Source organism: Trachemys scripta, chromosome 4, assembly GCF_013100865.1.
Source record: "Trachemys scripta elegans isolate TJP31775 chromosome 4, CAS_Tse_1.0, whole genome shotgun sequence".
NCBI classification, from domain to species: domain Eukaryota; kingdom Metazoa; phylum Chordata; order Testudines; family Emydidae; genus Trachemys; species Trachemys scripta.
In genome coordinates, this window is record NC_048301.1 from 131,312,581 (window position 1) to 131,340,074 (window position 27,494).

The 27,494-nt window shown below is 55.6% G+C and overlaps 1 protein-coding gene across 1 annotated transcript; it reads right to left on the minus strand.

Annotated features, from left to right (window-relative positions):
- MYBPH (myosin binding protein H) lies at positions 1 to 27,471 on the minus strand. The gene is made up of 11 exons (XM_034767582.1): positions 26,864 to 27,471; positions 25,543 to 25,677; positions 20,673 to 20,840; positions 15,427 to 15,515; positions 13,225 to 13,420; positions 12,000 to 12,139; positions 6,501 to 6,660; positions 5,513 to 5,649; positions 4,382 to 4,568; positions 1,031 to 1,072; positions 1 to 217 (listed from the first exon to the last, which is right to left on the minus strand). Exons 1-10 carry the CDS (start codon positions 27,033 to 27,035, stop codon positions 1,062 to 1,064), a joined length of 1,395 nt encoding a protein of 464 aa, XP_034623473.1. The 5' UTR covers positions 27,036 to 27,471; the 3' UTR covers positions 1 to 217; positions 1,031 to 1,061.
- Between the last annotated feature and the right edge of the window lie 23 nt (positions 27,472 to 27,494).

Consider the following 27,494-nt stretch of genomic DNA (forward strand, 5'->3'; position numbering starts at 1 on the left):
TCCATGGGAATCTTTTTATTGTCACAGCGAAAGGCACGTTGGGGGACTGTAGCACTGGAGCAGGGCTGCCACCACAGGATGTTGCTTCAGAGGGGGACAGAGCTGAAGACGTTGAGAGATCTGGGGACAGGGCCAAAGCCAGCAGGCTTCACAGTCCGCTGCATTTCTGCTGCCTACGCTACCCAGTGGCAACTTGACTCCAAGCCGCAGCGTCCATCTAGGGAGCAAAGAGATCAGGACAGCGCCTTGCTGGGAACGGAGCCTCCAGGCAAGGAGAGGCTGTGCAGCCCATCTGTCTAACCGCAGAGGGAAATCCTGGCACAGAGCTGCTTCCCGACGCCCCCCTAGGGTCCTCCCATGCTTTGGCCTAGGCAGCTCTCTTCCTACAGACATGTCCTGCCCCTTACCCCTCTCACTGTATGTCCAGGCTCCAGCTCCACTCATCTGTCTCCCCGCTGGCCCCGGCCCACTCCCCCTGCATGTGCACCAAGGGCCCAGGCCTGGGCTCCCATATACTGATGCTCCCAACCCAGAATCCGACCGGTGCTTTGGCTCTCCCCGTATATGCCCACCCCTACCCTCCATGTGTCATGCTATACTCGTTTCCCTGTTTGTGACCACTGACATCTCCCAAAGATTCTGTGCTCCCCGACATGCCAGAGCTCCCCTCACCCACATGCCCACTAATGACACAGGACTCTCCACACACCTCCACCCTCACCCCCTGTCTCATGCCCAGCAAGGCCCCGGGATTACAAGTGGCTTCTCTCGCAGGGCTTGTCTTGTCACCAGACTCACTCAGTGACAGCAAGGCCCGGGTCTCTGCTCCCCGTTCCCCCCCCACTGCTCTGGCCAGAATACACACGACCGCTCAAACAGCCCTCTCACCACCAGCAGGCAGCCCACATGGGGTGACCTGGGATGGTACTGATCGCGCAACCTAAAATGTAGCAACCGTGTCTAGGTCCTTGGGGACAGATGCCCCTGCCCCAACTGGCCTGATTATAGCCCCAGCTAGATGCCAACCTACCTTGTTCTTCATCAGATCCGCCACACAGCCCTCACTGGGGTACTGTGAAAAAGCACAAGAGCCTGTAACAATCCCATAGCGGAGTCAGGAAAACGCCCCTTGGGCCGTTCCCACTCGTGCTGCAGGATGACTCCAGCCCTCATTCCCACCAACGTCTTCTTTGCCCTGCCCCTCAATCTCTGCCATCATGGGGGGAGGCCACAAACCCCACCCTCAGGGAATCTAGTACCCAGACCCACTAGTCTGATGTAGGAATGTTTCCCTGTCCACTCAACCTTGGCTGCAAGCCACCACCTGTTGCCCTACCACTATCGCTCCCTGGCCCTCTTCCCAGGCTGTGCGCTCTCCTGTTGGTTCTACTCTTACCCTGAAGGTATTGGCGGCTGCACTCATGGCCTCTCTGCTTTGCTGGACTGTACGCTCAGCTCCTAGTCACTAACCCAGGTGTCATCTCCTTGCCTGTCTTTGTGGTGCTCTAGTTTTTCCAGCCTGAACAGCCTGGTCCCACCTGAGGGCTTGGCTCCTCTAGGGTGCGTGTGACTCCCCCACCCTGCAGCGTGCATAGATCGGTCACTAGTCCCAGCTTCTTCTACAGTGTCTGCACCGGCTCAGCTCACTGGGGTCCTGTCTCTGCGGGTGCATTTATGCCAACAGAATTACTACCCTTAGCCCAGCAAGGCTGCAGCTGCAGTGATGCTGAGCTACTATAGTGGATGGGGACTGAGGGGGCATGAACCGTCCCTCAGCTGTGAGGCCTGCCAGGGCTGGTGTCTCCGCTGAGTCCTCTCAGGTGGGAGCCAGCCAGCTACTGGGCATACGCATCCCTACGCCAGCTGGCAACTGATGAGGACGGGCTCCGTTGTCATCTCATTGACTGTGGGTGCTGGGCTGAGCCAGAGTGCTGGGGGATGGCACCCGTTTTGAGGTCACCCCAGAGCAGGCAGCAGGGCAAGCTCCAGGGGGGGCTGATGGGCTGTGCCGGCTCATTCCAGGAAAGGGATTAAGCCCCCCGCGGTGGTTCACTAGCGGAGCCATTCGCAGGCGATAGCAGGTCCCCAGGTGCCTTCTACCATCTTCAACTGGGCCAGACGCTGTGTCCCTCTTCCCCGCTGACCCCTGCACTGCTGGGTCCTAGGCCCCATACCTCCATGCAGGAGGGTTATGTTGTGCACGTCCCTTGGTGCTACCCTGCAGGGCTCGTCAAAAGCTGCAGGTTGTGCAGCACGGCTGCCCGATGTCGGCAGGGCAAGCCAGTGGGAACGCCTAACACCTGTGCCCAAGGCCCACCCAGGCTTCACTCTTGGGTGTGATTCAAGCTGTTAATAATAGAGCTATCTAGGACGACCTGTCCTCACTGCATCTGAAGTGGGTATTCACCCACGAAAGCTCATGCTCCAATACGTCTGTTAGTCTATAAGGTGCCACAGGACTCTTTGCTGCTTTCACCTGTCCTCACTGCCACTCCATTGTGAACAGCTGCAATGCGCTTGCTCACCTCCTGGGGGCACTGGTAAGGTACCAGGCTCTCAGCCCTGAAACTGCTCCCCCTTGTGGCCCGGCAGAGGCCAAGTTTGGTGACTCCTTGGCCACAGAACCAGGTGTGTCTGTCCAGGCTAGCGGCTTAGGGGGCTGCTTGGGGTGGGGGGCAGGGGTGTGGCCAGCAGCTGGATTGCTAGTTTATATGGTGGGGAGGAGGGGTGCCTAGAGCAGTGATCTGGCTAACTGGCTAGTAGCTTCCTACTTTCAGCCTTCCCAATGGAGATGCCCGAGTGTGCCACTGCCTGGTCTCCAGACAGCGCTCCTGGTTCCCTGCACACTGGAGCAGCTCAGCAGATGGGGTCTGGCTGGCTGGTCAGCACGCCTGCCTGAAGCCCTAGCGCAGCTGTTACAAAGCCCAGTATAGCAGGAGGCTCTTTGCCACCCCTGGAGCCTAATATCCCAGCCGCAGAGCTCAGCTTAAAGAGGTCACAGTGGGGAAATACGGCGAGGCTGCAGCACTCCCGAGGGAGGGCACATGATCGGGATCACCACGGGACCATTCCTCATTCCAGCCAGCGGCGTCTGGGGGAGCCAGGCACAAAACCGGCCCAGTTGCTGCGGCCGTGGGGCGCCCATCACAGTAGCATCTGGGCGCTGGGCCTTGTGCACAAAGGCAACGTGAGATGGAAAGGGATGTTCTACTGGAAACCCTGAGGCCTTCCAGCCTGAGCATTCCCCTCTTACCCGCCCTGGACAGCGAGCTGGGAATGGCAATGAGATCATGGCCCGGAGAGCCACAACCAACTGGCAGCTGCTCAGTAAGGGACCTAGGCCCCACTTTGGTGGACAGGTTTCGCATCACAACAGTTCTGGCCACGGGGTCATGGGGGGTGCTGAGCGCTTTGGAAAAGCAGGGCACAGCTGAGGATGTTGAGACCTTGGGAATGGGCTCTCGCTGGCTCTCCTATTAACCGTCTCCACCCAGCAGTCTCCACCCGCTGGGCTCTGGAAGATGCATGTCCCACCCAACCCATCTAGGTGCTTATATGGCCCTCCTCAGTCCCAAAGTACTAATGAAGGGCTGGCCCGGGGCCCCTTCCCTATGGGCATGGGGTGCTCATCCACCGCCTGTGCTGCACCGAGGGTAGCATCTGTCTTTAGGGCTGTAGAAGGTGCTGGGAATGTCCTAACTAGAGCCTGCTGCCTATCTTCCTAAATCTGGGGCAGATACAGCCCTTCCCCCATGACACATTCATGTCACCCACTGAGGAGTGGGTATTACAGGTCTCCCGCTGTGCCAAACTGGTAGAGGGGCAGGGAGGTTTGACTGTAGCTCAGACTGGAGCCATTCGTGCTTTTAGCTCTGGAGGGCGCCAGTTCAATCCCTGCTGTCCCCCAAGATGGCAGCTGTCACACGTCCCCTACATACAGTGAGGCAGGAGGAGATTCCAATGAAGTGCAGTGGGCTTCAGTAAAACATGCAGGGTTGAGATTTAAAGAAGTCTAACACCCCAGATCTCAGTGGGACCAGGGCCGGCTCCAGAGTTTTGGCTGCCCCAGGCAGCCAAAAAAAAAAAAAAAAAGCTGCGCTCGCAATCGTGATCTGCGGCGGCAATTCGGCGGGAGGTCCTTCGCGCCGAGCAGGAGTGAGGGACCATCCGCCGAATTGCCGCCGAATAGCTGGATGTGCCGCCCCCCTCCAGAGTGGCCGCCCCAAGCACCTGCTTGCCAGGCTGGTGCCTGGAGCCGGCCCTGAGTGGGACCCAGGCACCTGGACAGCTCAGGCTGTGATTTTCAAAGACAAGCAACCCCAGTGCTGGGACAAGGAACAGAGCCACAAGGGCCACCAACCCGCCAGCCCGCCAGCCTTACCTTTCACATCAAGCCTACAGTCCACCGAGGCTTCCCCGAGGGGATTGACCGCTTTACAGGTGTACACGCCACCGTCGAAGGGGCTGGGTTTCCGGATTTCCAGCGAGCAAACCCCCTCATTGATCACTGCGATGTACTTGGGATCTTCCCGAATCTCCGTCTGGTTTTTCAGCCAGATGATTTTGGGCTGAAAGTCAGAGGGTTTCGTTAGCCGTAGAAATGAGCTCGCGGCAGCTGGAGGCACCCCACTAGCCCAAAGCTTCTTCCTGTAGCCAGTGCTCTGCCTCTGGTCGTCTTCATGGCTTTTCTGCACTGGTCCTGACAGTGAGACCTTTGAAGAGCCCCTATGCCGTGGTGAATTAGAAGCCATCCAGCTGGTGTGATCTGTCAGTTTCTGGATAGGACGCTCATGGCATGCAGCAGGGCCTTTGGGGGAACAGCCGTCCAGGGCCCCATGCCCATCGCTGATGGGGCAATGGGGTAGCTCCCCGTGTGTGCATGTAATGGGGCTTTGGTACAGCAGATGATTGGGTTAACCACACAGGTGGCACCGTTCCCTTTGCGGTGGTAAAACACCCTGATGCCATGGAGAGGGACACCCTAGATACTAACACACTTGCCCTCTGCAGCCCCACTGGGAAGCAGGCAAGTATTATTAGCCTCATTTAAGAGATGGAAAAATCGAGGCTGAGGTGACGTGACTTGCCTGAGGCTGTATGGTAAATAAACAGCACCATCAGGATTAGAACCCAGGTCCCCTAGCTGGTAGCCTTACGGTCCAGCTGCTGCTTCTTTAAGGCAGTAGGAAAGTCTATGCAAGGAGGGTGGTGCATGTGCCTGGAGAGCCCAGGCAGAGTTTCTGCACCCCCCACAGGCTTGGCACACTCCCCTGACCTGCCAAAATGGGGCGCTGCATTCCCAATGCTCTCAGATAACTCCTCCAGCCCATTCAGACACCGACCCCATTCATGGAGCAGCCTCCAAGCCCGCTCCTTCCTGGCCGCCTGGTGCCACCCAGCACCCTGCACAGTAACGCTGCAGGATCTGGCGGCCTCTCAGGCACCCACCCCGTGAAGAGACGTGTGAGGGAGGGCAGAGGAAAGACGGGGTGAGGAAAGGGTGGAGTCTCACCTTGGGGAAGGCCCGGACGCAGCAGAAGAGCTGGGTGTTGTAGCCTCTGGTGGTAGACCTGTCCGCCAAGGGCTGGGTGAATTTGGGAGGTTCGGAGAAGTCCCAGCCCGAGTACTTCTCGGGCTTGTAAGCAATTTCTAGGAAACAAACAGCAGGTCACAACAGCGGCTGCCTGTGCCCTGGCGCTCGGGCCAGGCAGCGGTGGGGCTCGGGCGCCCTTAGCAGAGAAGCACTGAATACTCCAGAACACCCTCCTCCCAGGACCAGAAGCAAACCCTGAGCCTCAGCCAAGAATTGGTCACTGGAATGTGTCCCCTCCCCGTGCTCTGTACCAGCCCAGGAGAACCCCCCCCCCCCCCCACTGCAACAGCCACCAGTGTTGTCTCAGGCGGCCAACATCACATGCTGGGAGAGCAGCTCTGAGGCCATGCCACCCCATGCTACCTGGCAGGAGATCACAGGAGAGAAAGCTATGGATGGGGTAGAAATTACAAGAGAGACCATCCCTCCTGGGGAAAAAAGCTATTTTAGACAGGTTTAAGAGAATATTTATTGGGGCAATTTTTCATATTCTTCCGCCTTTGAAGCTAGAGGCTGAATCCAATGTTACAGACCCCAAATCGGGCCCCAGAGCCTCCCCAAAGTGCTCTAAGCTAGCTGTGTGCCTTTCACATTGTACCGTCCGCTACCACAGGCTCTTGGGGGTCAGGAACAAGGGCTACGCTAAGACTCCCCCTGTTCTAACGGGAGAGCACTCCCGTTTCGAGCCTGGCAGGGCACGAGCTGTTGGACCCGAATGCTGCAACCTTTTGATGTCTAGAAAACCCTGGGCCTCCTCCTTTCACTCACATCAGCCTTGCAGAACTGCCACCAGCAGCAACTTTCCCAGCCAACCTGTTTGGCCCCCCATTGGCTATTGGCCCCTCTTAGGGAGAGCGCCTCCTCCCCGCCCGGCTGCTGCTCCCTGTTGGGCATCCCCAGCACCAACCTGGTTTCCGGATGTGGGCCAGCTCCGTGGTGAAGGCCGCTGTGGCACTGTGCCCGCAGGCGTTCTCCGAGAACACCCGGAAGGAGTAGCTGTTGCCGATGATGAGGTCGGAGACGGTGCAGCTGGGCCGGGGGCAGCGCTCCAGCACAGTGAACCATTGCTGAAAGCCGAGGGGAGCCAGGCTGTTAGTGCGGGGCATGGTGAACACCACCCAGCCCCCGGCGCTCTTCCCATTGCAAGCCCCAGTGCTGGGAGAGTGGGGTCAACCCCCCGCCACGGTTACAGCACAGGTTGGCAGGCAGCCTCTCAGCCCAGACCCTGGGGGGAGCCCTGGGCCCTGGCACTCCAGCTATAGGACCGGGCTCTACCCAGGCACCGAGTCGGTCTTTCCGCACCTGCATCCGCGCAGCGTCCCCACTGCAGCCCCTCTGCCTTGAGGAGCCGAACCCAGCTTGGCCGAGGCCTTCACCCTCCCATGAGGCGCCAGGCAGGCGCTGAAGTTCCTTAGATGGATGCGCTGCCCCATCTGTTCTCTTCTCCTCATCTCTGCATCAACAGCTCTCTCCCTGCTCCACGCCACTCCCAGCCATCGTCCTGCTCCACCTTCACCCTCTCCTCAAACCCACTCGCATCATCCCCCACTCAGTGTGAGCCCCCTCCCCTGCCCTCCATCCCTCCCTCCCTCAGCAAATTCTCCTCGCCCCAGGGCCTGATGGTGGCCTGGCCCTTCTGCTCTCCTCGGACCTCTGCTGGTCCCTTGATATCAGCCCCTCCAGACCTTCCCGACACCCTCCATCAGCCTGTCACTCTCCACGGGCTCTTTTTTCCTGGATTTTAACATCACTCCATCGCCCCTCTCATAATCCCTCCCTTGAGCCTCCCCACCTGCCCCTCACAGCCAAGATCTTCAGACACACAGCCTTGACAGTCCGGCTTTAACATCTCACACCAGCCATCCAATGGCCACCTGGCCCCTTCTCCAGCCTCATCTCCCTGGACCTTCCCATCGTCTCTGATCCTGTTGATTGCACCACCCGTCTCAGCTGCCTCTCCCTAGGCATGTCTGGTTCTCCCCCCGCCTCTCTGGCCACTCCCTCAGTGTCGCCTATTGTGTCTCCCCCCAACCGCCGTCCATGAGTGTCCCTTAGGGGCTTCTCCTTGGGGCTCCTCCTCTTCCCCCTTCGTCCTGGGTGACCTTATGTGCTCTGATGGCTTCAGCTGCCATCTCCCAGACGTTTCTCAAAGCTCCCTCAGCCCATCCATTCAGTCTCATGTCTGCCCCTGGCTCCAGTGCCCCAGCTGGAGGGCGGCATGGCAAAGACAGAGCTCATCGACTTAAAAGCCAGAAGGGTCCATCATTTCATCTGACCTCCTGCACACCACAGACCGCAAACCCTCACCCGCCCACCCCTGCAATAGTCCTATCACTTCTGGCTGAGTTATTGGAGTCCTCAAATCATAACTTAAAGAGAATCCACCACTGACACTAGTTTAAACCTGCAAATGACCCGTGCCGCACGCTGCAGAGGAAGGCGAAAACCCCCCAGGGTCTCGGCTGATCTGACCTGGGGGGGGGAAATTCCTTCCCAACCCCAAACATGGTGATTGGACCCTGAGCATGTGGGCAAGACCCACCAGCCAGACACCTGGGAAGGAATTCTCTGTAGTAACTCAGAGCCTTTCCCATCTGGTGGCCCATCTCCAGCCCTTGGAGATATTGGCTGCTAGCAGTCACAGATCAGCACCATGCGACTGTAAGCAGACTCCTCACACCATCCCCACCAGAAACTTATCAAGTTCAGTCTTGAAGCCAGTTAGGTTTTTTTTGCCCCTACTTCTTCCCTCCCCCCCCCCCCCCCCCCCCCCCGCTTGGGAGGCTGCTCCAGAACTTCACTCCTCTGATGGTTAGAAACCTTCACCTAATTTCAAGCCTAAACTTGTTGATGGCCAGTTTATCTCGCCCAGTAGAGCATCCAGGGCCTGTCCCATTACTCAGGCCTTGGGACCACCCTTACAGCCAAAAATAAGCCATGTAGCCACAGCAATGGGAGCAACAGGGAGGGGCTAGCTGCAGTGTAGACACCCGCTACGAACTGAAAGATATTCCTCATCTGGGCAACACTGAAGTGGGTGGACTCTGATACCTTCCCCCTCGACCGTTATTTTAGCCTATTAATTACACGTAGGGCAGGTGAAAAACAAAAACCAACACAGGCCACAACTCTGATTTCCGCCAGGAGGCGACATGTGGGTGACTTCTCTGTGCAAACCTCTGGTACACAGCTGGGCAGATTTGCCTCCCCTTGGGATAACCTCAAGAACAACTTGGGGACGTTTTGCCAGGGCCGCCCAGAGGATTCAGGGGGCCTGGGGTCTTCGGCGGCAGGGGGCCCCCGCCGCCGAAGACCTGGCACTTTGGTGGCAGGTCCCGGGGCGTAAGGACCTCCCGCCGCGGGTCTTCAGGGCACTTCGGCGGCGGGTCCCGGAGTGGAAGGACCCCCCACCACCAAACTGCCGCCGAAGACCCGGAGCGGAAGAAGCTCCGGGGGCCCGGGCCCCGTGAGAGTTTTCCGGGGCCCCCGGAGCGGGTGAAGGACCCTGCTCCAGGGGCCCCGAAAAACTCTCGTGGGGGCCACTGCGGGGCCCGGGGAAAATTGCCCCACTTGCCCCCCCCCCGGGGCGGCCCTGCGTTTTGCTGGGTGAGCTGCAGAAAAAAAATGCACTGACAGAAGATGCCATTCTTGATAGCTTAGGTAGTTACTGAGATACCAGCCTGTAGTGGGATGGTCACCCGCTCCAGCCGTAAAGGGCTTAAAACAGCCCAGGAGAGGGCTGTGGCTGGGAGCAAGCAGCTCCCACGCTGATTGGGGAAGCAGGCTCAGCTGTGGCCATGCCCCAATCAGGACTCAGCTGTCCCTTATAAGAGGGCAGTGGGCCAGGCACAGAGTCAGTCTGTCTCTGCCTCTAGAGAGGGAAGGGCTTGGCTGCTTAGGAGCTCACAGGGTACCTAGAGTGGAGCAGGGCTGGGAAACCTCCCAGGCTGCAGGCCTTGGTAAAGACCCAGAAGGGTACTGGGGTTGCAGAGGGCAGGGGTAGGCCAAGGCAGCAGGTCCAAACCCCCCTTTCCTGTGATGAGTGGCTCGTACACTGCAGTCTGCCCCAGTGAACGGGGGCTAGATGATGACTGGCAGTAGCCTGATACTGAGGTGAGGTGGAGATAGTGGGTGGGGGTTCCCCTGGGTGGGGAGACCCAGATACTGTGGGGGTACTACCAGGGGGGCAACCTCCCAGAGAAAGGGGGTCTGGGAGGGACACGGGGGGGCCAACGAAAGGCAAGACACCAGCTGGCAGAGGGCGCTGTGGAGGCTGGCGAGCTAATTCCCTGGGAGGCCAGCAGGAGGTGCCCTGGAGGTGAGCATTGCCCCATTACACGGCCTAATGACTTGCTTCTTGATGTTGTGGTGGTGGAGAATCTTCCCTCTGCTGCAAAAAGTACGAGCCCCTGAACATCCCGAGCAAGACAGACGAGGCATGGCAGCCGGCCCTCAGCCGACGTGAGCCTTTAATGCACAGGGTAAGCAGTTTGGTCATGGAGAGGCTGCAGTTGTTGACACAACAGAGAACAGTTGCCCTTGTGCCTGGCTCAGCAGGTCTTGCCTGCATGACATTCTCCCTTTCGCCTGCGCCCAAGCATCATTCAGCAGCGACTGGGCTTTCAACAGGTGCCTGTGGGGGATGGGCAAGGGGGCTCTCACTACTTTAAAGGCTGAAAAGCAAGAGGTGCTGAAACTGGTATGCCTCCTCCCCACCTCCCACCCCACCTGCCTTCCTCTTCTGTATCCCCAAACGCCTCCTTGGACCAGTCCCTCTGTGACCTCCTCCAGCTGCAACAGTGCTTAAAGGTCTGGGGGAAAAGTGGGGGGAGCTACCATCACCCCTACATCTGCCCATTCCCCCGTAATTAATTCCACCCCCCAACACCCAAATCAATCCTGTCCCCCCATCAACTCTACCTCTGCATCTGTTCTGCCACATCTCTCCTCCTGCAGCTCCTGGGGTTCTTCACCCCCTTCTCCCAGGGCTGGGGAGGGGCTGCAGCGGGGGCCCCTCTCTTCCTCCAGGCAGGATGTTCCATGCAGGGAGGGCAGAGGAGGAGAGCCCGTTGTTTACAAGGGGAAGAGGGGATGGGGGAAGTGGAGCTACGCTGAGCTGCTGGGGGCTCTCTGCTCTCCTCACCCTACTTGACAAGGTGTCACATCATTGGGAGGGAGAACAGAACCCTGTCTACCGCCTGCACAGATCTGATTGGCTGCTGTTCCCCAGGAGGTGGGTAAATGGGGAAAGCAGCCAATTGGGGGCAGTCCCCAAGTGATACTAACTATGTGCCCCACTAAGACAGTTTATGGCCTGGGTCTGCGCCCCGTTGCACCGTGAGGCTTGAGCACTGGGTAGCGAGGGGCCTGGCCATGACTCTCTGCTCACATCGGAAGCACACCCACCTCTTGCTCAGCCCTAGGCCCAGGGCCGGGCTACTCCCTGCTATAGGCACGGCACCTCTGTGTCCGGTTCAGAGTGCTTCCCCGGGAAAACTCTGCTTGTCAGACCATCTTCATGGCAGGTGGTTCTGACCACATCACTCCCCCGAGTCCCACTCCCCACCACCAGCTCCCCCTTCTCCATCTCATCACACACAAGCTTCTGCTCCTTTCCTTTCAGGTCCTACGCTGCTTAGAGCCTCCCTGCTTATCCACACCACACGGCCCTGACTTCCCCCGCTCTGCTGCCCCTACAGCGCCAACCTCCACTCCCAAACCCACCAGTGCATCTTCTTCGGTGCACCCCCTGGGGTGGGCAACGTCCCCCTGGAGCGACCTCTGCCCTCACCTCTTTCAAGCCCCTCTCCAAGGCTCACCCCACTGGGCCACCTATGGGCGACTCCCAGCTGAGACCGTCGGGTCTGTAGGGACCTGGGACCTGATTTCTCGCTCGCTTTGTTATTTTTTAGAAATAGCTGATTTCAAACCACCTCACTGTAAACAAATCTGGCCTGGGTAAAGGCCTGAGCCACCCCCGCCCCATTCTTTCCAGCTGTCTGTTACAGCCACTTGCTTTGTCTTGCCTTCGCCCGCAAGCCCTGTCCGTGCAGCACCCGGCCCAACGGGACCCAGATCCCGCCTGGGGCTGTTGTGCAAATAACTGAACACATGCAGAGCTGGGAACCAAACCATTTTGGGGGCACCCAAGAACGTCCCGTGTAAACCTCTCCTGCACCACGACGTGAGGACTTCCCTACACCGTGCAAATGGACGTCAGGAGAGGGCTCCATCTCCATGGCTCTGCCTGCTGGGGGAGGTTATGAGGCTATCGACACCAACCCCCCACACCCTGCTGCCATAAGCACTGTATCACAGTCCACAGCGTCTGACTCAGCTCAAGCCGCACACTCATCCCAGGTCCTGCTGCTCAGAGAGGTACTCCGGGCAGACGCCGCAGACTCACCCCACTCTTCCTGTCCGATTTCTGGACCATGTACCCTTTGAGTGCTGCGTTCCCATTGTCCTTCGGCGGGCTCCACTCCAGCGCCACGTTAAACCCCCATACGTCAACCAGCTTCAGGTTCTCTGGAGGGCCCGGCTGCTCTGCAATGACAACCAGAGGCTCATTCCAGCCACTGAGGCCATCCCCTGGCAGGTACAGAGCAGGCACGGCGGCTCACAACGGTGGACAGAGAGCTCACACAGCCACCTGCCTGCAGAGACGGCAGCTGCTTTGCTGAGTCCATGGGTTGTGTGTGGCACTATGGATCAGTATGGGGTGGGAGTAACTAGGGGAACCCTTGGTGGTCTCTCACCCAGAATCTATCCCATCTCTTATGAATCAGTAGAATCATAGAAGATCAGGGTTGGAAGAGTCCTCAGGAGATCATCTAGTCCAACCCCCTGCTCAAAGCAGGACCAACACCAACTAAATCATCCCAGCCAGGGCTTTGTCAAGCCGGGCCTTAAAACCTCTAAGAATGGAGATTCCACCACCTCCCTAGGTAACCCATTCCAGTGCTTCACCACCCTCCTAGCAAAATAGTGTTTCCTAATAGCGTCCATCACCATGGTGTCAGAGCAGGGAGAGCCGTGCATGTGCATCTGTCTGATTTCATGGGTTATTCATGTTTGCATGAGCCTACAGCAGGATCCAGGAGTCTGGAAAGAATATGCACCCTGTCCCCCAGCCCCTCCATCAGTTCTGCTCCCGAGCCCATAATGACCCTCCCACTGTCCCTACTCTCCATCCATTTTGTACCCTCTAATTCATCCCTTTAGGGCATCTTAGCCTTATGCCCAGTAGCAAGCTCCCAAACCCAGCAGTGCTCCTCATGCGGACCTTTCCTCCTGACCACACCTAATGCAGCGGGCCGAGCACCCTGCTCCGGGAGGTGCTGCAGGAGCTTCCAACGTCTCACACATAAGGACAACACACACACCGCTCTGCCCTGGGATCTCCCCCCATTGCTGAGTGCTGGCCAGCAGGGAGTTTGGCTGGCAACTCCATCCCCAGCCACACCAGGGCTTGGCTATCCCAGCTGAAGCTGCCATGGGGCAGAAGTGAATTCTAGGGGCCCCATGCTGCAGTGAATCTTGCTTGATGGCCGCAGGCCCATGAGAGCCAGCAGAGGCTGCAAAGCTCCGTCCAGGCAACGACCCGCGCCCAGTGCTTGCACCGTTCTCACCGATCACGCGGATGTCAATGGTAGCTTTGTCCTCCAGCCTGTCTATCTTGACGCTCAGCTGGTACTGGCCAGAGTCACTGCGCTCTGCCTTGCGAATGAAGAAAATGGTGTCCCTGTCACCACTGCGCACGGTCACCCTCTTGGGATCCAGAGGCTGGCCGTCTTTGCTCCAGCTCACCTGGGGCCTCGGTTTTCCCTAGGACAAAGGCGGAGGAGAAAGCTCAGGAGAGCAGTTCAGGTCCATTCCACCAGCCGAGCACCGCCCAGCCAGCTCTATGCCAGTGGTCCTTGTGCGGGTCTTTACTGGCGATGCAGAGATGCGCCTTCTGAGAGCACCTTTGAGATGTTACATTTTTAGGGGACGGGTGGCTTTGCCTAGTGGGTGAATCTGTGGCTTGGCTGTGATTCCATTTCCAATGCCCGTCTTCTTATTTCCCCTGCAGCTGTGGTATCTGGGAGCAGTCGCTGCTAGTCAACAGCCTCAAGAGGACAATGCCGGCTGGGCCCACGCATGCTAAGACTACGGCTAGCGCATCAGCTGTGACATCAAAATACAGCATCCATCAGAAAGCATATAGCCTGTGGCCTGATCCTCCAGTGGGGGCCACAGAGGATCATCTCCATCCCCACCCCCCACTTCCCTGGCTCTGGCCACTCGCTCTTACAGTCTAGTCTAATTGGCTGCAGCAGTGTCAAATTCTCATTTTCTCTTGCCTTTGCTAGAGAGACCAGAATGTGCAGACAGCGGGGTTTGCCGCTCTGGAGCACTCAGTGTTTGCAGTGAGTGTCACCTACTGAAGGGCACTGACAGTTAATTACGTGATTTAATTGGCATGATACCCAGATCATAGCACTAGGCACCTGGCTGGAGAATGCACAGCACTTTGCAGGCACCTACTCGCCAGCAAGAGCCAGAGAGGGAGGATCGCAGGGTATGCGGAATAGACCTTTGCAGCTGCTTGGTTAGGTAAATAGACAGGGCGGACCCTAGGCCCTCGTTGGGGCCCCTAGGCTGGTCACATGGCATTGGGGCCTGGGGCCAACAACTACCGTTGGGGCCAAAGAGAGTTGGAGGATGCCCTCTCCTAACCAGTCACTGGTGCACGTGGCATCCAAGCCCCCAAGTCACACTCCTGGGAGCAGGCAGGAACCCCCTCCCACACCCTGCAGGGTGATCAAGGGGATCCCACCAACCCTTCTCTCTGCCGTGGGGTGGGAATGGGGGGGCATGGAGGATAGCCCTGGGGATGCAGCATCCTCCCTACTCCTGCCAGGTGTGAAGACCCCAATAGCATAGCTGTAGCCCCTCCCACCCAGTCAATGGGCAGTAAATATGTTCCCAGTGCCCCCCATGTGGTTGGGGGTAAAATCCCACTGGGGACTGCCCCCAAGACCTGGTGCCGAGGAGCTGGGGGAGGGGTGAATGGCTTTGACTGAGGGGAGAAAGGGCATTTCCCCATGCCTTGTAATTGGCAGAGCTCCTTTCTCCCTCCAGCCTGTCCTATATCTCCACCCAGCTCTCTGTCCTCTCCCGGGTAGCATGGGCCCAGCTGACCGCCCAAGCCCACCACCTGGGCTCTCACCCAGGCCCCCTCGTCAACCCTCCAGAGCCAGGCAGCATCCCATTCTCATCTCGTCTTCCTCCAGCATGTGTCCTTTCTAATCTGTCCCGGGGGCCTAAACTCCCCTCCAGGTCTCCTACCTGGGTCACTGCAGCCATGACCCCCAGCTGCTGACACCTCTCTATGGTGCTTTCCTGGCTCTCCTCACCTTATGCCTCTGAGCATCTGCTGACCTTTACCATACTTACTCTCACACAGGCCTGGGAGGCAGGGCACTGCTGGTCCCCATTGGCCAGCTGGGGAACTGAGGCACAGAGAGACTAAGGGACGTGCCCAAGGTCACACAGGGACTCTGTGGCAGAGCCAGGCATTGAACCAGGGGCGCTTGAGTTGCAGGCTAACCACTCTTTTCCCTTTGCTCTCCTCATGCCCCTCGGATCCCTCCACTAGCACCCCCTGTTTCACCACACCAAGTTCAAGCTTCCTGTCTCCTCCCCACTTGTCTGTTCTGGGGGGTCTCCCTTGAGCCCCCTGCTGCAAGGGAGGAGGCCCCCCCAGCATCTCCGCACATGAGAGGGGGTTTGTTGTATAGACAGAGGCCAAGCCCAAGAGCCATTCACTGGAAACATCGACTGCCTACCTGGAAAGGGATTAGCAGGTTTACCGCCTCCCCAGCGGGCCGGATATACGTCTGCCGCAGGTGGCGCGGCACTCGGATCTTCGGGTGCTCTAGACAAAGCAGACGTCACACACCCGTCATTTTCATGAGCGCTTCGGGAAATCACCGCCCCGCACTCTCAGTGGGAGTTCCTACGGCAGGCTCTCGGGCCTTCCAGAGCACTTCTTCTCCCAGGTATCCCCAACCACTCCCTGCCTGGGCAGCACAGGATTGGCTGACTTGGCACTGAAATGCAGCCACCTCTTGGCTGGAGCATGGCTGCCACCTCACACCAGTAACACAACACAAAGGGATTACGGAGCAAGCGGGGAATTACTTCTCCAGCAGAAGCTTGGGCAGGTTGCTGTTGGGCCAGAACATCCCATCTCTAATGAATAGGGGCTGCGGAGCTGTTACTGCCCACAGGTGGTCACGGTGTTGGTTTTTTATTGCATCTTAATGGCTGTGCCTCCTGCAGCATAGTACTAAGTAACTCTAAAAACTGATTCAGTTGGGGATTGGTCCTGCTTTGAGCAGGGGGTTGGACTAGATGACCTCCTGAGGTCCCTTCTAACCCTGATATTCTATGATTCTATTGCTGGGACAGGAACTCTCTCCAGAGAGAGCGCCCCCTACTGAGTCACCCTTGCTGCTCCCTGCAGCACAGCGCCCCCTAGCACCACACTGGGTCATTGGGGTCAGTGCTAACTCACTGGAGAGAGTGCCCCCTACAGAGTCATCCACCATCCTTCCCTGTAGCACAGCGCCTCCTAGTGGGGAAATTGGTTCTGTACTGACTCAGGGGAGAGAGCATGTCTAAAAGTCATGCAGCACCATTTTCTGCCGCAGCTGGGGTTCCGTGCTTGACTGTGAGCTGAGAGAAGATGGGCTGGATGATGAGGGGTACCAACTGGGACCTCTGGCGCTAACACCATGTGCTGGAAACTTACTTCTGTGTTCCCTGGGGAACATAACAGAGAGAAGCAGAAAATGTTTGCAAGTGTATACGGACTTTCTGTCTCCTTTACCAGAGTCAAAATAGCAGCAGGGTAACTCTACCACGGCTGCATTTGTTGGCAGTTCCTTTGGAGGCAAAAGGTTTATGCTAGTACATAATAAAAGAAGCGTATGCCTCTCCCAGGATTAACCATGCAGGAGCTTACCTCTAGGAGGGATATTGTATGCGGGGGCCGTGTCTAGAGTTAAATCTGAGTTGAATGATGCCTAAACAGCTGTGAGAGTAAAACACAGGCAGTGTAGGGCGGGGAGTGAAGGAATGCCTGACATTCCCAGATGGCCTGTGCCCAACAGCTGAGCTAGCATCTCCTCCTCGCACGCTTCTATTTGGTCCTGGAATCTTTTCCTGATGCCCACGCTTGCACTTATCAATCTTGGTGGAACAAAGAAATCTCACCCCTGCCCCCCCCCCCCGAAAGAATGTTAATTCATGTGTATCCGTCTCAGCGCCTATACACACACTTCTTCAGATGTAACTCACCCTTGTACAGACCTCATGATAATTGTTTCCCCAGGTGTGAAACCCTTCTTCCTGCCCTAGTTACATGTGAAATGTACATTGTGTTGACTGTCCAACAGATACATCACAATTCCCCATTCCTGCTTTTAACTGTCTGTCTAGGGGTCTGCGGCTATTTAAAATCTCTTCGGAGCACTCCACATGATTTGTTGAAACAAGTAAACTGCATCAATAAATAAGTGAAAATGGAAGATAACAGATGGAGCAGTGTGAAGTACACACAGTAGGGTTTAGCAGAACAAACATGCACCATTAATAAGCCATACACAGTATTTTGTTCCTAGCACAGCGAGGAAAGCACTGACAGGTGCACATTTAGAATGAAATGCAAAAATAGGTTAATGCCACTTTCTGGTTGTGATTTTAGCTTAACAGAAACCAGGAAGCTCAAAACTGTAACTTGGCCCCATGGCATAAGCATGAAGGCATCAAACTGACCAACATACCATAGAGTCAGAAAAATAAAATGCCATGCAAGGTGGCCAAGTTACAGTTTGCTCAGGAGCAGCATTCAGCAAATAATGGATTTTTCGGCTTGGCGGCTGAACCAAAAAATCCTGAAATAAATGTTTTAATCAAATAACTTGGAAAAATTTCATTTGGAATCAAAATGTTGGTCGACTCAAAACAAAATTCTATTTTTTTAGTTTTTCATTCTAATTTTGGCCTTTGGGGGGTGTGTGTGTGTGTGTGTGTGTGTGTGTGTGTGTTTTTAAACTGGACAGATTTAAAACTGAAACACTGTTTTGAATGAAAAAAATCCAAACAAAATGTTTTGAAACAAAACAGTCGAAATAAAAAACATCACCTCTTTTGAAAACATAATTTCCAGTTGAAACTATTCATCGAATTCAAATTCGACAAATGTTTCGGACCCCGAAAAATGCATTTTTCAGCAAAAACCAAAGCAAAAGAATGGCTTGATTCGCCAACAAAATTTCACCCTGCTCTATTCGGGACCCATCCTTGAATTGCCTGATTTCAAACATTTGCCCACGGTCGTGCAGTGTTCTGCATTTAGCATGTGTTTTCGGAAGAGACGGTGTTTTCAGAAAGCAGCTGGGTGACGGTTAGTAGCCTGTGAGATACAGGAGTTCAGACTAGATGTTGATCTCTTCTGACCTTAAACTCTGTGGGCTCGGCTGCACAGGAAGTTACTGCGTGGCAAGCCAGGCATGTGACTCTATAGCGCACTAGCTTGCCGTGCAGTAACTCATCATTTGCACATTGCTACAGTGCAGTGAAAGTTCCAGAGTGCGCCTTAGTTCGCATGGAAATTGGCGTGCTCTAGATTCACATGCCTGGCTTCCCAGCCAGCAACTCACCATGTAGATGAGCCCAGGCATGTCTACACAGGGATACTCAGGAAAATTAATCTGAACTAACTAAAGGTATGAATTTACAGTGGATTAGTGAAACCACATTAAACGCCTATGTGGACACTCATTTGGAAATAAATGGCCTTAATTCGATTTAATTTAATTCACTTGCAGAGTGAACTAAGACAGGCCTTCTCTGTACTAGGACATCAACTAAAATTATCTGCTTCTGGGAGCACAAGTGTTGACAAGGAGCTGATGGCTGCAGGCATATTAAACATTGGTTTGTGTACACTTGCTCTGAGCAGGTTTAGACAACACTGCCTGCAACATCCTGGCAGAGGCCAGAAGCCCTGTGTATGCTAATAACACACTGGAGCTAAGATAACAGTAGCCATCAAAATACCTCAAATCCAGTCAAATACGTCAAAGAATGCTCATGTGAACACAACAAAGAGTCCTGTGGCACCTTACAGACTAACAGATGTATTGGAGCAGAAGTGAATACCCACTTCGTCAGACGCGTGACGGCTACCCCTCTGATGTGTGAACACAGACACAGTTTGTGCTCCTGCCTGACGGGATTACAAATTGCATTACATCTGCTGTCAACTGCGATGCTGGAGGGGGGGCTCATCGACAGAACATCATCCACCAGCACAACTGTCTAATCCTAATCCCTCGCCACAGTGATCATAGAAACCATGAGAGCTGTAACCATGTGAGCTGATGGGAAGCACAGTCCTGCTGCTAATGGTGTACAGGGCCTCAGCATTCCACACCCCACAGGGGATACTGCAGGACAGGAGTAGCAATGGCCATTCAAGCTTTATATCCCTTTTTTCAGCTGCAGATAGCTTTACTGGAGTTTTCCTACGGGGTTAACGTTTCTCAGAAGCGATTTATTTTATTTATTTTTTATCAGGGGGAGTGTTTAAAGAAAATCCACTGAGCTCTTTGAGTTACAGGAACATGAAAATGTACAGGTTAATGTAGCGGGGCAGGAACCCCGCTCCTGCCCTGAAGGGCTTAAAAACAGCCCTGGGAGAGGGCTGTGGCAGGGCAAAGCAGCGAGCCTGGGCTGATTGGGGAAACAGCCTCAGCTGGGCCACGCCCCAATCAGGCCACAGCTGGCCCTTATAAGAGGGCAGTGGGGCAGGAGCAGTCAGTCTCTCTGTGTCTAGAGGGAGAAGGGCCTGGCTGCGGGGAAGCTGAATAGGGTACTTGAGTGGAGCAGGGCTGGGGGATAGGGCAAGGGAGCTGGGGAGTTCCTGCCCAGAAAAGCCCCAGGCTGTGGCCTTGTCAAAGGCCAGAAAGGTACTAGGGTGCAAGGGTGCAGCCCAGGGTAGGCAGAGGCAGCCGGTCCAAAACCCCCTGGCCTGAGATGATTGGCTTATACAGACTGCAGTCAGCCCCAGTGAAAGGGAGCTAGATGGTGACTGGCAGTAGCCACTGAGGCTGGGTGGGGGTTCCCCTGGGTAGGGAGACCCTGAGGGCGGGTGTATTACCAGGGGCAGCGCCTGAGGACAGGGGGCACCAGGGCCGGGAGGGACATGGGGGCCAGCAGCAGCGAGGCACCAGCCTGCAGAGCGCGCTCCGAAGCTGAAGAGCTAATTCCCAGGACGACTGACAGGAGGCGCCGCAGCGGTGAGTCCTCGCCCTGCTACAGTTAACAATTTCTTAGTCCTTTCTGCTCTTGGACAGCTTTGTATTCCCGTGTCACAAGTGACGTGTTCATAGCCCTCCAAGAGGAACGGGAGCCTTGCTAAGTGTGGGGATAACGATTCTTTAGCCAGTTTGAAGTGAGTCACGTTCCCATATTGCACACAGACAGTGCTTACCTCTTCTGAGCAAAATAAGCAGGCATCATTCCAGCACACAGACAGTCGCATTCATGTGTGTGAATGTGCAACAACACATGAGTGTGCAAAGGACAAGTGAGCCAACAGATGATATGAGTGTATAACTAGAGGAGTGTAAGTGCACACACTGAAATAACACAGCAAATGTTTATTTCAATTATTAGAATGTTCAAATGAACGCCTTTTGCTGGAGGTTGGTGATACATGGGCATTCCATGAGAGGAAGTGTCTAGACAAAGGTCAGGGACATCCAAACAGAGTGCCCTGAAATCAATGGATGTTGCACCCATTTACATCAGGGCTGAATTTGACCCAATAACTATTATTTGAGAAATAGCATGTGCTCACAATTGAAAGCCATACTGTAATGCATCAGTGGACAGAGTTAAGGGTTAGTGAGAGTTCAACCTTAGCTGAGCATATATTGACTTGTGTGCTTCTTTGTGCTACCATAGTGTTGCACCCATGTCGCTTCTGTATAGGCTGCATAGAGTGAGGACAATACCGTACCGAGTATCTCTCTGATGACAACAGGCTGCTCCAGGACAGCTGGAACACTCATGCCCCCAGCATTCACTGCCTTCACACGAATCTGAAGTCTATCTCCTGATGTCAGGTTGCGGATTGTGTACCGGGTAGAAAGAAAGAGTTCTTTATTAGCAGCTACCCAGTCTGCAGCTGGAACAAACAAACAAAAGATCTTCCTTAATAAGACAGCAGGTTACAAGCGGAAAAAAGCTAACTGCCAAATAAAGTAAATGACGGAAGTTAAATGGATTCTGACAACGGTCATAGGCCCAACATGGGACCAGTTTTGTGGTAGTGCAATGCACCCATCTACAGAATCTAATTCTCTCCATATGGGAGTTTCCCAAAACTATTTCAATGCACAGCCAAGCCCTCATGAACTGTGCCTGTGCCACCGATCAAATCCCTAGCTAGCAAGTTGTCAATTTCATTCCCAGTAGAATGCAACCCAAAAGACCTCTGTGCAGCCTCCTCCATCCCCAGCGCAGCTGGCTAAGGAGTGAGTAATGCTGGTTTGGTGAGTTATGATCAGACTTTGTGTGACTCTGCTCACTTTCTCTTTCCCCCACTTTTCCTGAGCATTCGTGACTGGACTAATGTTCCCAGAGAGCAGCTTTCTCAGAGCTGGGCTCAGAGCCAAGAGCCAGTGCTTTGCAACACCAGCTTTGATTCAGGCAAAGGCAGCAGAAGGTTCTAAAGGTCAGGTTATCCAGTCAGGGAACAGAAACAATGCCATGCGGCTAGAGGTGACCATTTGCACAGCGTGACTATGGATTGGTGAATATCAGATACGCGAAGGAGTGCTCGCACAGGCTGAAATTTGCTACATAAAATATCCATCAAACAATCTGGAATAGCAAACAACTTGCAAACCGGAAAAAGGGGCAAAACTCACTGAATAAATTGCTCATTCTGAACTGTTCACTTAGGGTGACCAGATCACAACAGTAAAATATTGGGACACATTTGGGTGCTGTCAGCCCCGCCCACAGTCCACTCCTGCTCCTTCCAGGCTCCGCCCCCACTCTGCCCCAGGTCCTGCCCCCTCCCTGCTCGGGCCCCCCTGCCACTGTGCCCTTCCTCATCCCCTGGCCCACCACTGGCTTGCTGCATCCCTCCTCAGTCCCCCACCCACCGCTTGCCTCTTCACACACACCCACCCGCCACATGCCTGAAACTACGGTGCTGACCTTCCCTCTGCCTGGTGGGTGCTCGCCCGTCCTCTGCCTCTTCCCACCCCTGCACTGCCCTCGCCCCACCCCCATTCCACCCCTTCCACAAGTCCCCACCCCTGCCCTGCCTCTTCTCCGCCTCCTCCCCTGAGCGCGCCGCATCCCCACTCCTCCCCCTCTCTCCCGGAAAGTCCTAAGCGCCACCAAACAGCTGTTAGGCGGTGGGAAGTGCTGCAAGGGAGGGGGAGGAGCAGGGACGCGGCGCAGTGCGGGGGAAGGAGGCGAGGAAGGGGGAACTTGGCTGCCGATGGGTGCAGAGCACCCACACCCACGGAGTCGGCGCCTCCCTCCCGCTTGCTTCCTTACCCAAATATCAGGACAAATGGGGTCCCGATCGTACACCTGATTTTATTGGGACATCTGATCACCCTATGTTCATCCAGGGCTTGCCCCCAGCAAACCAACACTCACCACCCCCTCGGATCCACCAACCAACCAGGGCTCGTTAGCCATCCCCACCAGCCAGCTCACTCGTACTTATCAACCTCTCAGAAAGAAAACTAGTGTGCTGTTCAGCGTCCAAAAGGGGAATGGCCCACAAGTGGGGAACTTTGCACATTCAGGTGCTGCACAGAATCTAGGGCATTGCTGCTTCCCCCATGGAGCCATCCTGCTGCAAGCCTCAGGCTCCATCCTACTCCACTTTGTAAATTCTCACTGAGCCTCTGGGGAGTCAGTAGCATAGCAGGCAACACCACTAGTTGCTGGTGAGTTGACAGCCACATAGCAGGGCTTGTCATCCACCCCAACAAACCAATCTACATGCCCTTGCCTCCCCAAGCCAACTAACCGGGGCTCCCTGACCAGGGCATCACAGCCACCCCAAAACAAGCAGTGGGCTAGGACTCCTCTACCATCCGCTAAACACGAGCTAGGGCTTGCTGGCCAGTCTCAGCCAGAGCTAAAAAGCTGCCTTCAACCGGCCACAGCTTGGGAGCACAATGCCTCTAACGTAGAGTCATAGACTTTAAGGTCAGAAGGGACCATTATGATGGTCTAGTCTGACCTCCTGCACAATGCAGGCCACAGAATCTCACCCACCCACTAATGTCATAAACCCCTAACCTATGTCTAAACCCCTAACCTCTGCTAGACGGCTAAGGCTTGGGAGCCTCCAAAAGCCAATCAAGGTAAGGATTGCCAGCCAGGCCATCCAACCAGAAACATCCACACCTTGGAAGAAGCCCTCAAGATCCACCAGTCCGTCCCCCCCAAAGCAGCCCCCCAGAACAAGCTTGCCTCAGCACCCAAACAAGCAAGGGTCACAAGCCCCCTTCCACCCCCAACCACCAGCAAGGTTTGTGCATCAGCCAAAACTTTCCAACCAGGCAAAACCCTCATGCCGGCCCCAACCAACCAACAGCCCAGCTCCAACCAGCTAGCCAGGGCTCAACAGCTACCCACTGCCAGATGGCCAGGGCTCCTTTACCAACTAACCAGGCCCTACACAATCAAGGATCATAACAGACTGGATATTAGCCCAGCTCTCTCTAAACAGGTGCTTGGTTTAGCACCAGACTTGGAAGTGTCAGGCTGTGAAGCGCTTTTGCCTCCTTCACTACACAGTTCAGTGTTAGGTGCCTGCTGGTGGCGATGTAACCTACACGAAGGCAGCGTCCCATCCTACCAAGGCTCATGGTCTACCCCAAGCCAGCCAGTGCCCCTAAACCTCTCCCTATCAGCCAGCCACGAGTAGCACTCTGCCCCAAACCCACCAACCAGAGTCCGTGGGCCTGCTGCAACCTGACCTCATGGACCCCCACTATCCAACTAAACAACCAAAGGTTCACATGGCATCCTGCCCACGCAGCCCTGCCAGGATCATGAATCACCCCACACATCCAGCTAACATTCATCTCCCACCAACAAACTCAGCCAGAGCTCCCCAGCATCCTCCAAACCTCAGCCCACCAACAAATGCAGACAGGGCATCCCCCAAACACCAGTCTGAAAAACACGATGGGGCAAATCCTGCCAGCAGCCAGGGATCAGCCCCAAAGAATCAGCCAACCAATGCCTGCCAGTGGCACCAATGAGAACTTGCCAAATGCCACCAGCCAATAAGGTCTCCTTCCCTCGCCTGCCCTGTTCCATCAACCAGCAAAGCAGCCAGTGGACTAATCAGAGACCATCAACTTGCCAACCAGAACCTGCCAGCTGCCACCAGCCCACCAAGTTTCACTAGCCTAGTTCAATCCAGTTTGCCACCATCCAATTCACCACCTGTCCTCAACCCAGGAACCAATGCCTAAAGCTTCAGCTCTCCCCAACCGTCTCTTCCTAATCCTTACATTTCCTTTCAGGTCCATGAGGATTAAATATTTCTCCTCTCCCTGCCCATCTCCACCCCCTCACCAATCATCCTGAGTCCGAAGCCAAAATATATTGCACCTGCCGATCAAACATAACGCCAACATGTTCAAAATTGGTTGCCTATTTCTATATAGGCACTTAAATATATGGACTGCTTTTCTGAGGCACTGAACAGCCACAATACCTGCTGATTTCAATAGACCGCTGAAAATCAGGTCACTTATTTAGGAGACAAAATAGAAACACAGACCTAGAGCCTCAAAAGGATTTAGGCACCTAATGTCCATTGAAATCAATGAGAGTCAGATGCCTAAACACCTTGGAGGATTTGGGCCACAGGGCCCTGAAGTGAGGCACACAAGTTTGAAAATTTGGGACTGACCTTCTTAGTGCCCGTCCGTTTGTCCCTAACCCCCCACCCCTCCGCTGTTCCTCTGCAAACTTTTTCCTCCTCCTGATGTTTTTATGACTTTCTGGCATCCAGATCTACATTCATATGTAGTGATTCAGATGTTCAGAGACCCCAACATAGGACAAGGAGCCACCCTGCTGTTCCCACCACCGTCTCCCAACTCCAGTGGCTCAGGAAGAGAGACTTGGGTTCATAGTCACAGATTTCAAGGCCAGAAGGGACCACTGTGATCATCCTGTCTGACCTCCAGTAAAACACAGGCCAGAGACCCCACTATAATTCCTAGAGCAGAGCTTTTAGAAAGACATCCCATCGTGATTTTAAAATGGTCAGCGATGCAGAACCCACCACAACCCTCAGTAAATTGTCCCAATGCTTAATTACCCTTGCCATTAAAACTATACACCTAATTTCCAAATTGAATTTGTCTAGCTTCAACTTCTAGCCATTGGATCACGTTAGACCTTCCTCTGCTAGACTGAAGAGCCCATTATTAAAAATGTGTTCCCTGTGTAGCTACTTATCGACATAATCAAGTCCTTTTATCCCATGGGAGCAACGTGTCCACCACAGGTCATCACTGGAGATTAAACCTGTGGCCTTCAGCACCAAAATTATGGCCCCCTTCCCGTTGAGTTATTGGAGTCAACCCATTCTCTGGCAGCAATAGTAAGCTCCTAGCCTCTATGGAGAGCTGGTCAATTTTTATTTATTTGGAACTTTCAAAGAAAAAAGAAATTTTACACAAAAATGTTTTGCTGGTTTTCAATCAGCTGTTCCCCTGTGTGGCCTGGCCACGAGTCAGGGACATGACACACTCAGCTAGTGTGTTACATGATCTTCCCCATTAAGACACAGCTCTTCATGCTTAGAAAGGAGTAAAGCTCAAGCCTACTTCCATCTTTGCAGCACTCCACCAGGTATCCATCCAGGCCAGCGGAGCTCGCCTGCTCTGGGGCCTTCCATGTCAGGGACACCGAGTTATCATTCACGTCCCCCACTGCCAGGTGCAATGGGCAGCTGGGCGGCTCTGTAACAAACATAGACACGTTAGAAATACACAGAACCCCCCCACTGACATAACCCATCCGGCTAGGCCTGTTCGCCACACACAGCCTCTCAATGCATTTCCCAAGGGCCTACCACGCTCCCACCCCAGCCTCCCCCACCCACCCCATGCACCCACAGACACCCACCTCAGCCTCCCCCACTCATACCCCCACAAGACACCCACCCCAGCCTCCCCTGGCCCCCATCCGCCCACAGACACCCACCCCAGTCTCCCCTGCACACCCCTTGAGACACCCACCCCAGCATCCCTCACCCACCCCCCACAAGACACTCACTCCAGCCTCCCCTGCCCATCCCATCCACCCAAATACATCTACCCAAGTCTCCTCTGCCCAATCCGTTCCCTCCTAAATGCACCCACCAGCCTCCCCATGCCCCAAAACACACCCAGCCCAGCCCCAAACACTCACCCCATTCCCTCCGCCCACCCCAGCCCCCCAAAACACCCTCCTCAGCCCCCTTGCCCACACCCATGCACCCAGATACACACATCCCAGCCTATCCCATCCTCCCAATACACCCCCAGCCTCTCCACCCACCCCCAGACCCAAATACACCCACCCCAGCCTACACTGCCCACCTCCATACTCCCAGATACCCAACATAAGAATGGCCATAGCAGGTCAGACCAATGGTCCGTCTAGCCCAGTATCCTGTCTCTGGCAGACAGGGGCAGGTGCTTCAAAGAGAATGAGCAGAACAGGGCAATTACTGAGTGACCCATCCCCTGTTTGTCCAGTCGGAGGTTTTGGGACACCCAGAGCATGGAGTGCATCCCTCACAATCTTGGCTAATAGCCATTGATGGACCTGTCCTCCATGGACTTATCTAGCTCCTTTTTGAACCCTGTCATACTTTTGGCCAGTTCAGCCTTCCATTGTCCACTTCATCCCCTAAATACACCCCTCCCCCACCCGTCAGACTAACCCTCTCCCCTCCTTATGCCCCCCCAGCCTCCCTCTGCCCACTCCATTCCCCTAAATACACCCCTCCCCCCGCCAGCCTAGCCCCCTCCCCTCTATGCACCTCCAGCCTCCCCCTGCCCACCCCTAACCCCGAGGATGGGCTCCCGGGTCCGCCTGGCTCCCCGTGCACGGACGCTCCTCTCTGACCAGATTCATGGTCCGCCCCCCCCCCCCCTTCACCTGCTTTAGGCTCCCCGCCCTCCGGAGCAGCGGCCGGGGGCTGGGGCTCAGGCTGCAGGGCGCCCTCTGCTGGCGAGGCTGGAACCGCTTCTGCTACCCGGGCTTCCGCCGGTTCGGCTGCTGGGGTCGCCTGGGCCAGCTCTGGGTCTCCGTCTGGTTCTTTGCCGGGCATGACTGCAAGGTCTGGGGGCTCCGCTCTAGGGGGAGGAGGGCTCTGCTCCGGATGGGACCGTGTTTCTGCTCCGGATCTGGGGGGGCACCGCTCCGGATGGGACCGGGTCTTTGATCCGGAACTGGGGGCACCGCTCCGGATGGGACCGGGTCTCTCTGCTCCGGATCTGGGGGGCTCCGCTCCGGCTGGGACCGGGTCTCTGCTCCGGATCAGGGGGGCTCCGCGGGAAGGGACCGGATCTGTGAGTCGCTGGAGGCTCGGGAATTTTTATAGGCTCCGGCTGCCACCTGTCACCTCCCCGCAGCCCCCTGCCGCGGGCGGGGGCCGCCGCCAGGAATAGCCTCCCGAGAGCTGCGCGTCCCCGACTCCCCCCACCCGGCCACCCCGGCCAGGCCGGGAGCTGCGGGGCTCCTGACTCCGTCCGCCCGGGACCGGCCCCGTGCGCCGCCGCCCCGCAGC

Coding starts and splice junctions, on each gene's coding strand:
- MYBPH (XM_034767582.1), bottom strand. CDS start 27,035: ATGCCCGGCAAAGAACCAGACGGAGACCCAGAGCTGGCCCAGGCGACC. Junction 15,516..20,672: donor TGTCATCAGAGAGATACTCG/GTACGGTATTGT, acceptor TGCTTTGTCTAG/AGCACCCGAAGATCCGAGTG. Junction 5,650..6,500: donor GGCCCACATCCGGAAACCAG/GTTGGTGCTGGG, acceptor TTTGTTTCCTAG/AAATTGCTTACAAGCCCGAG.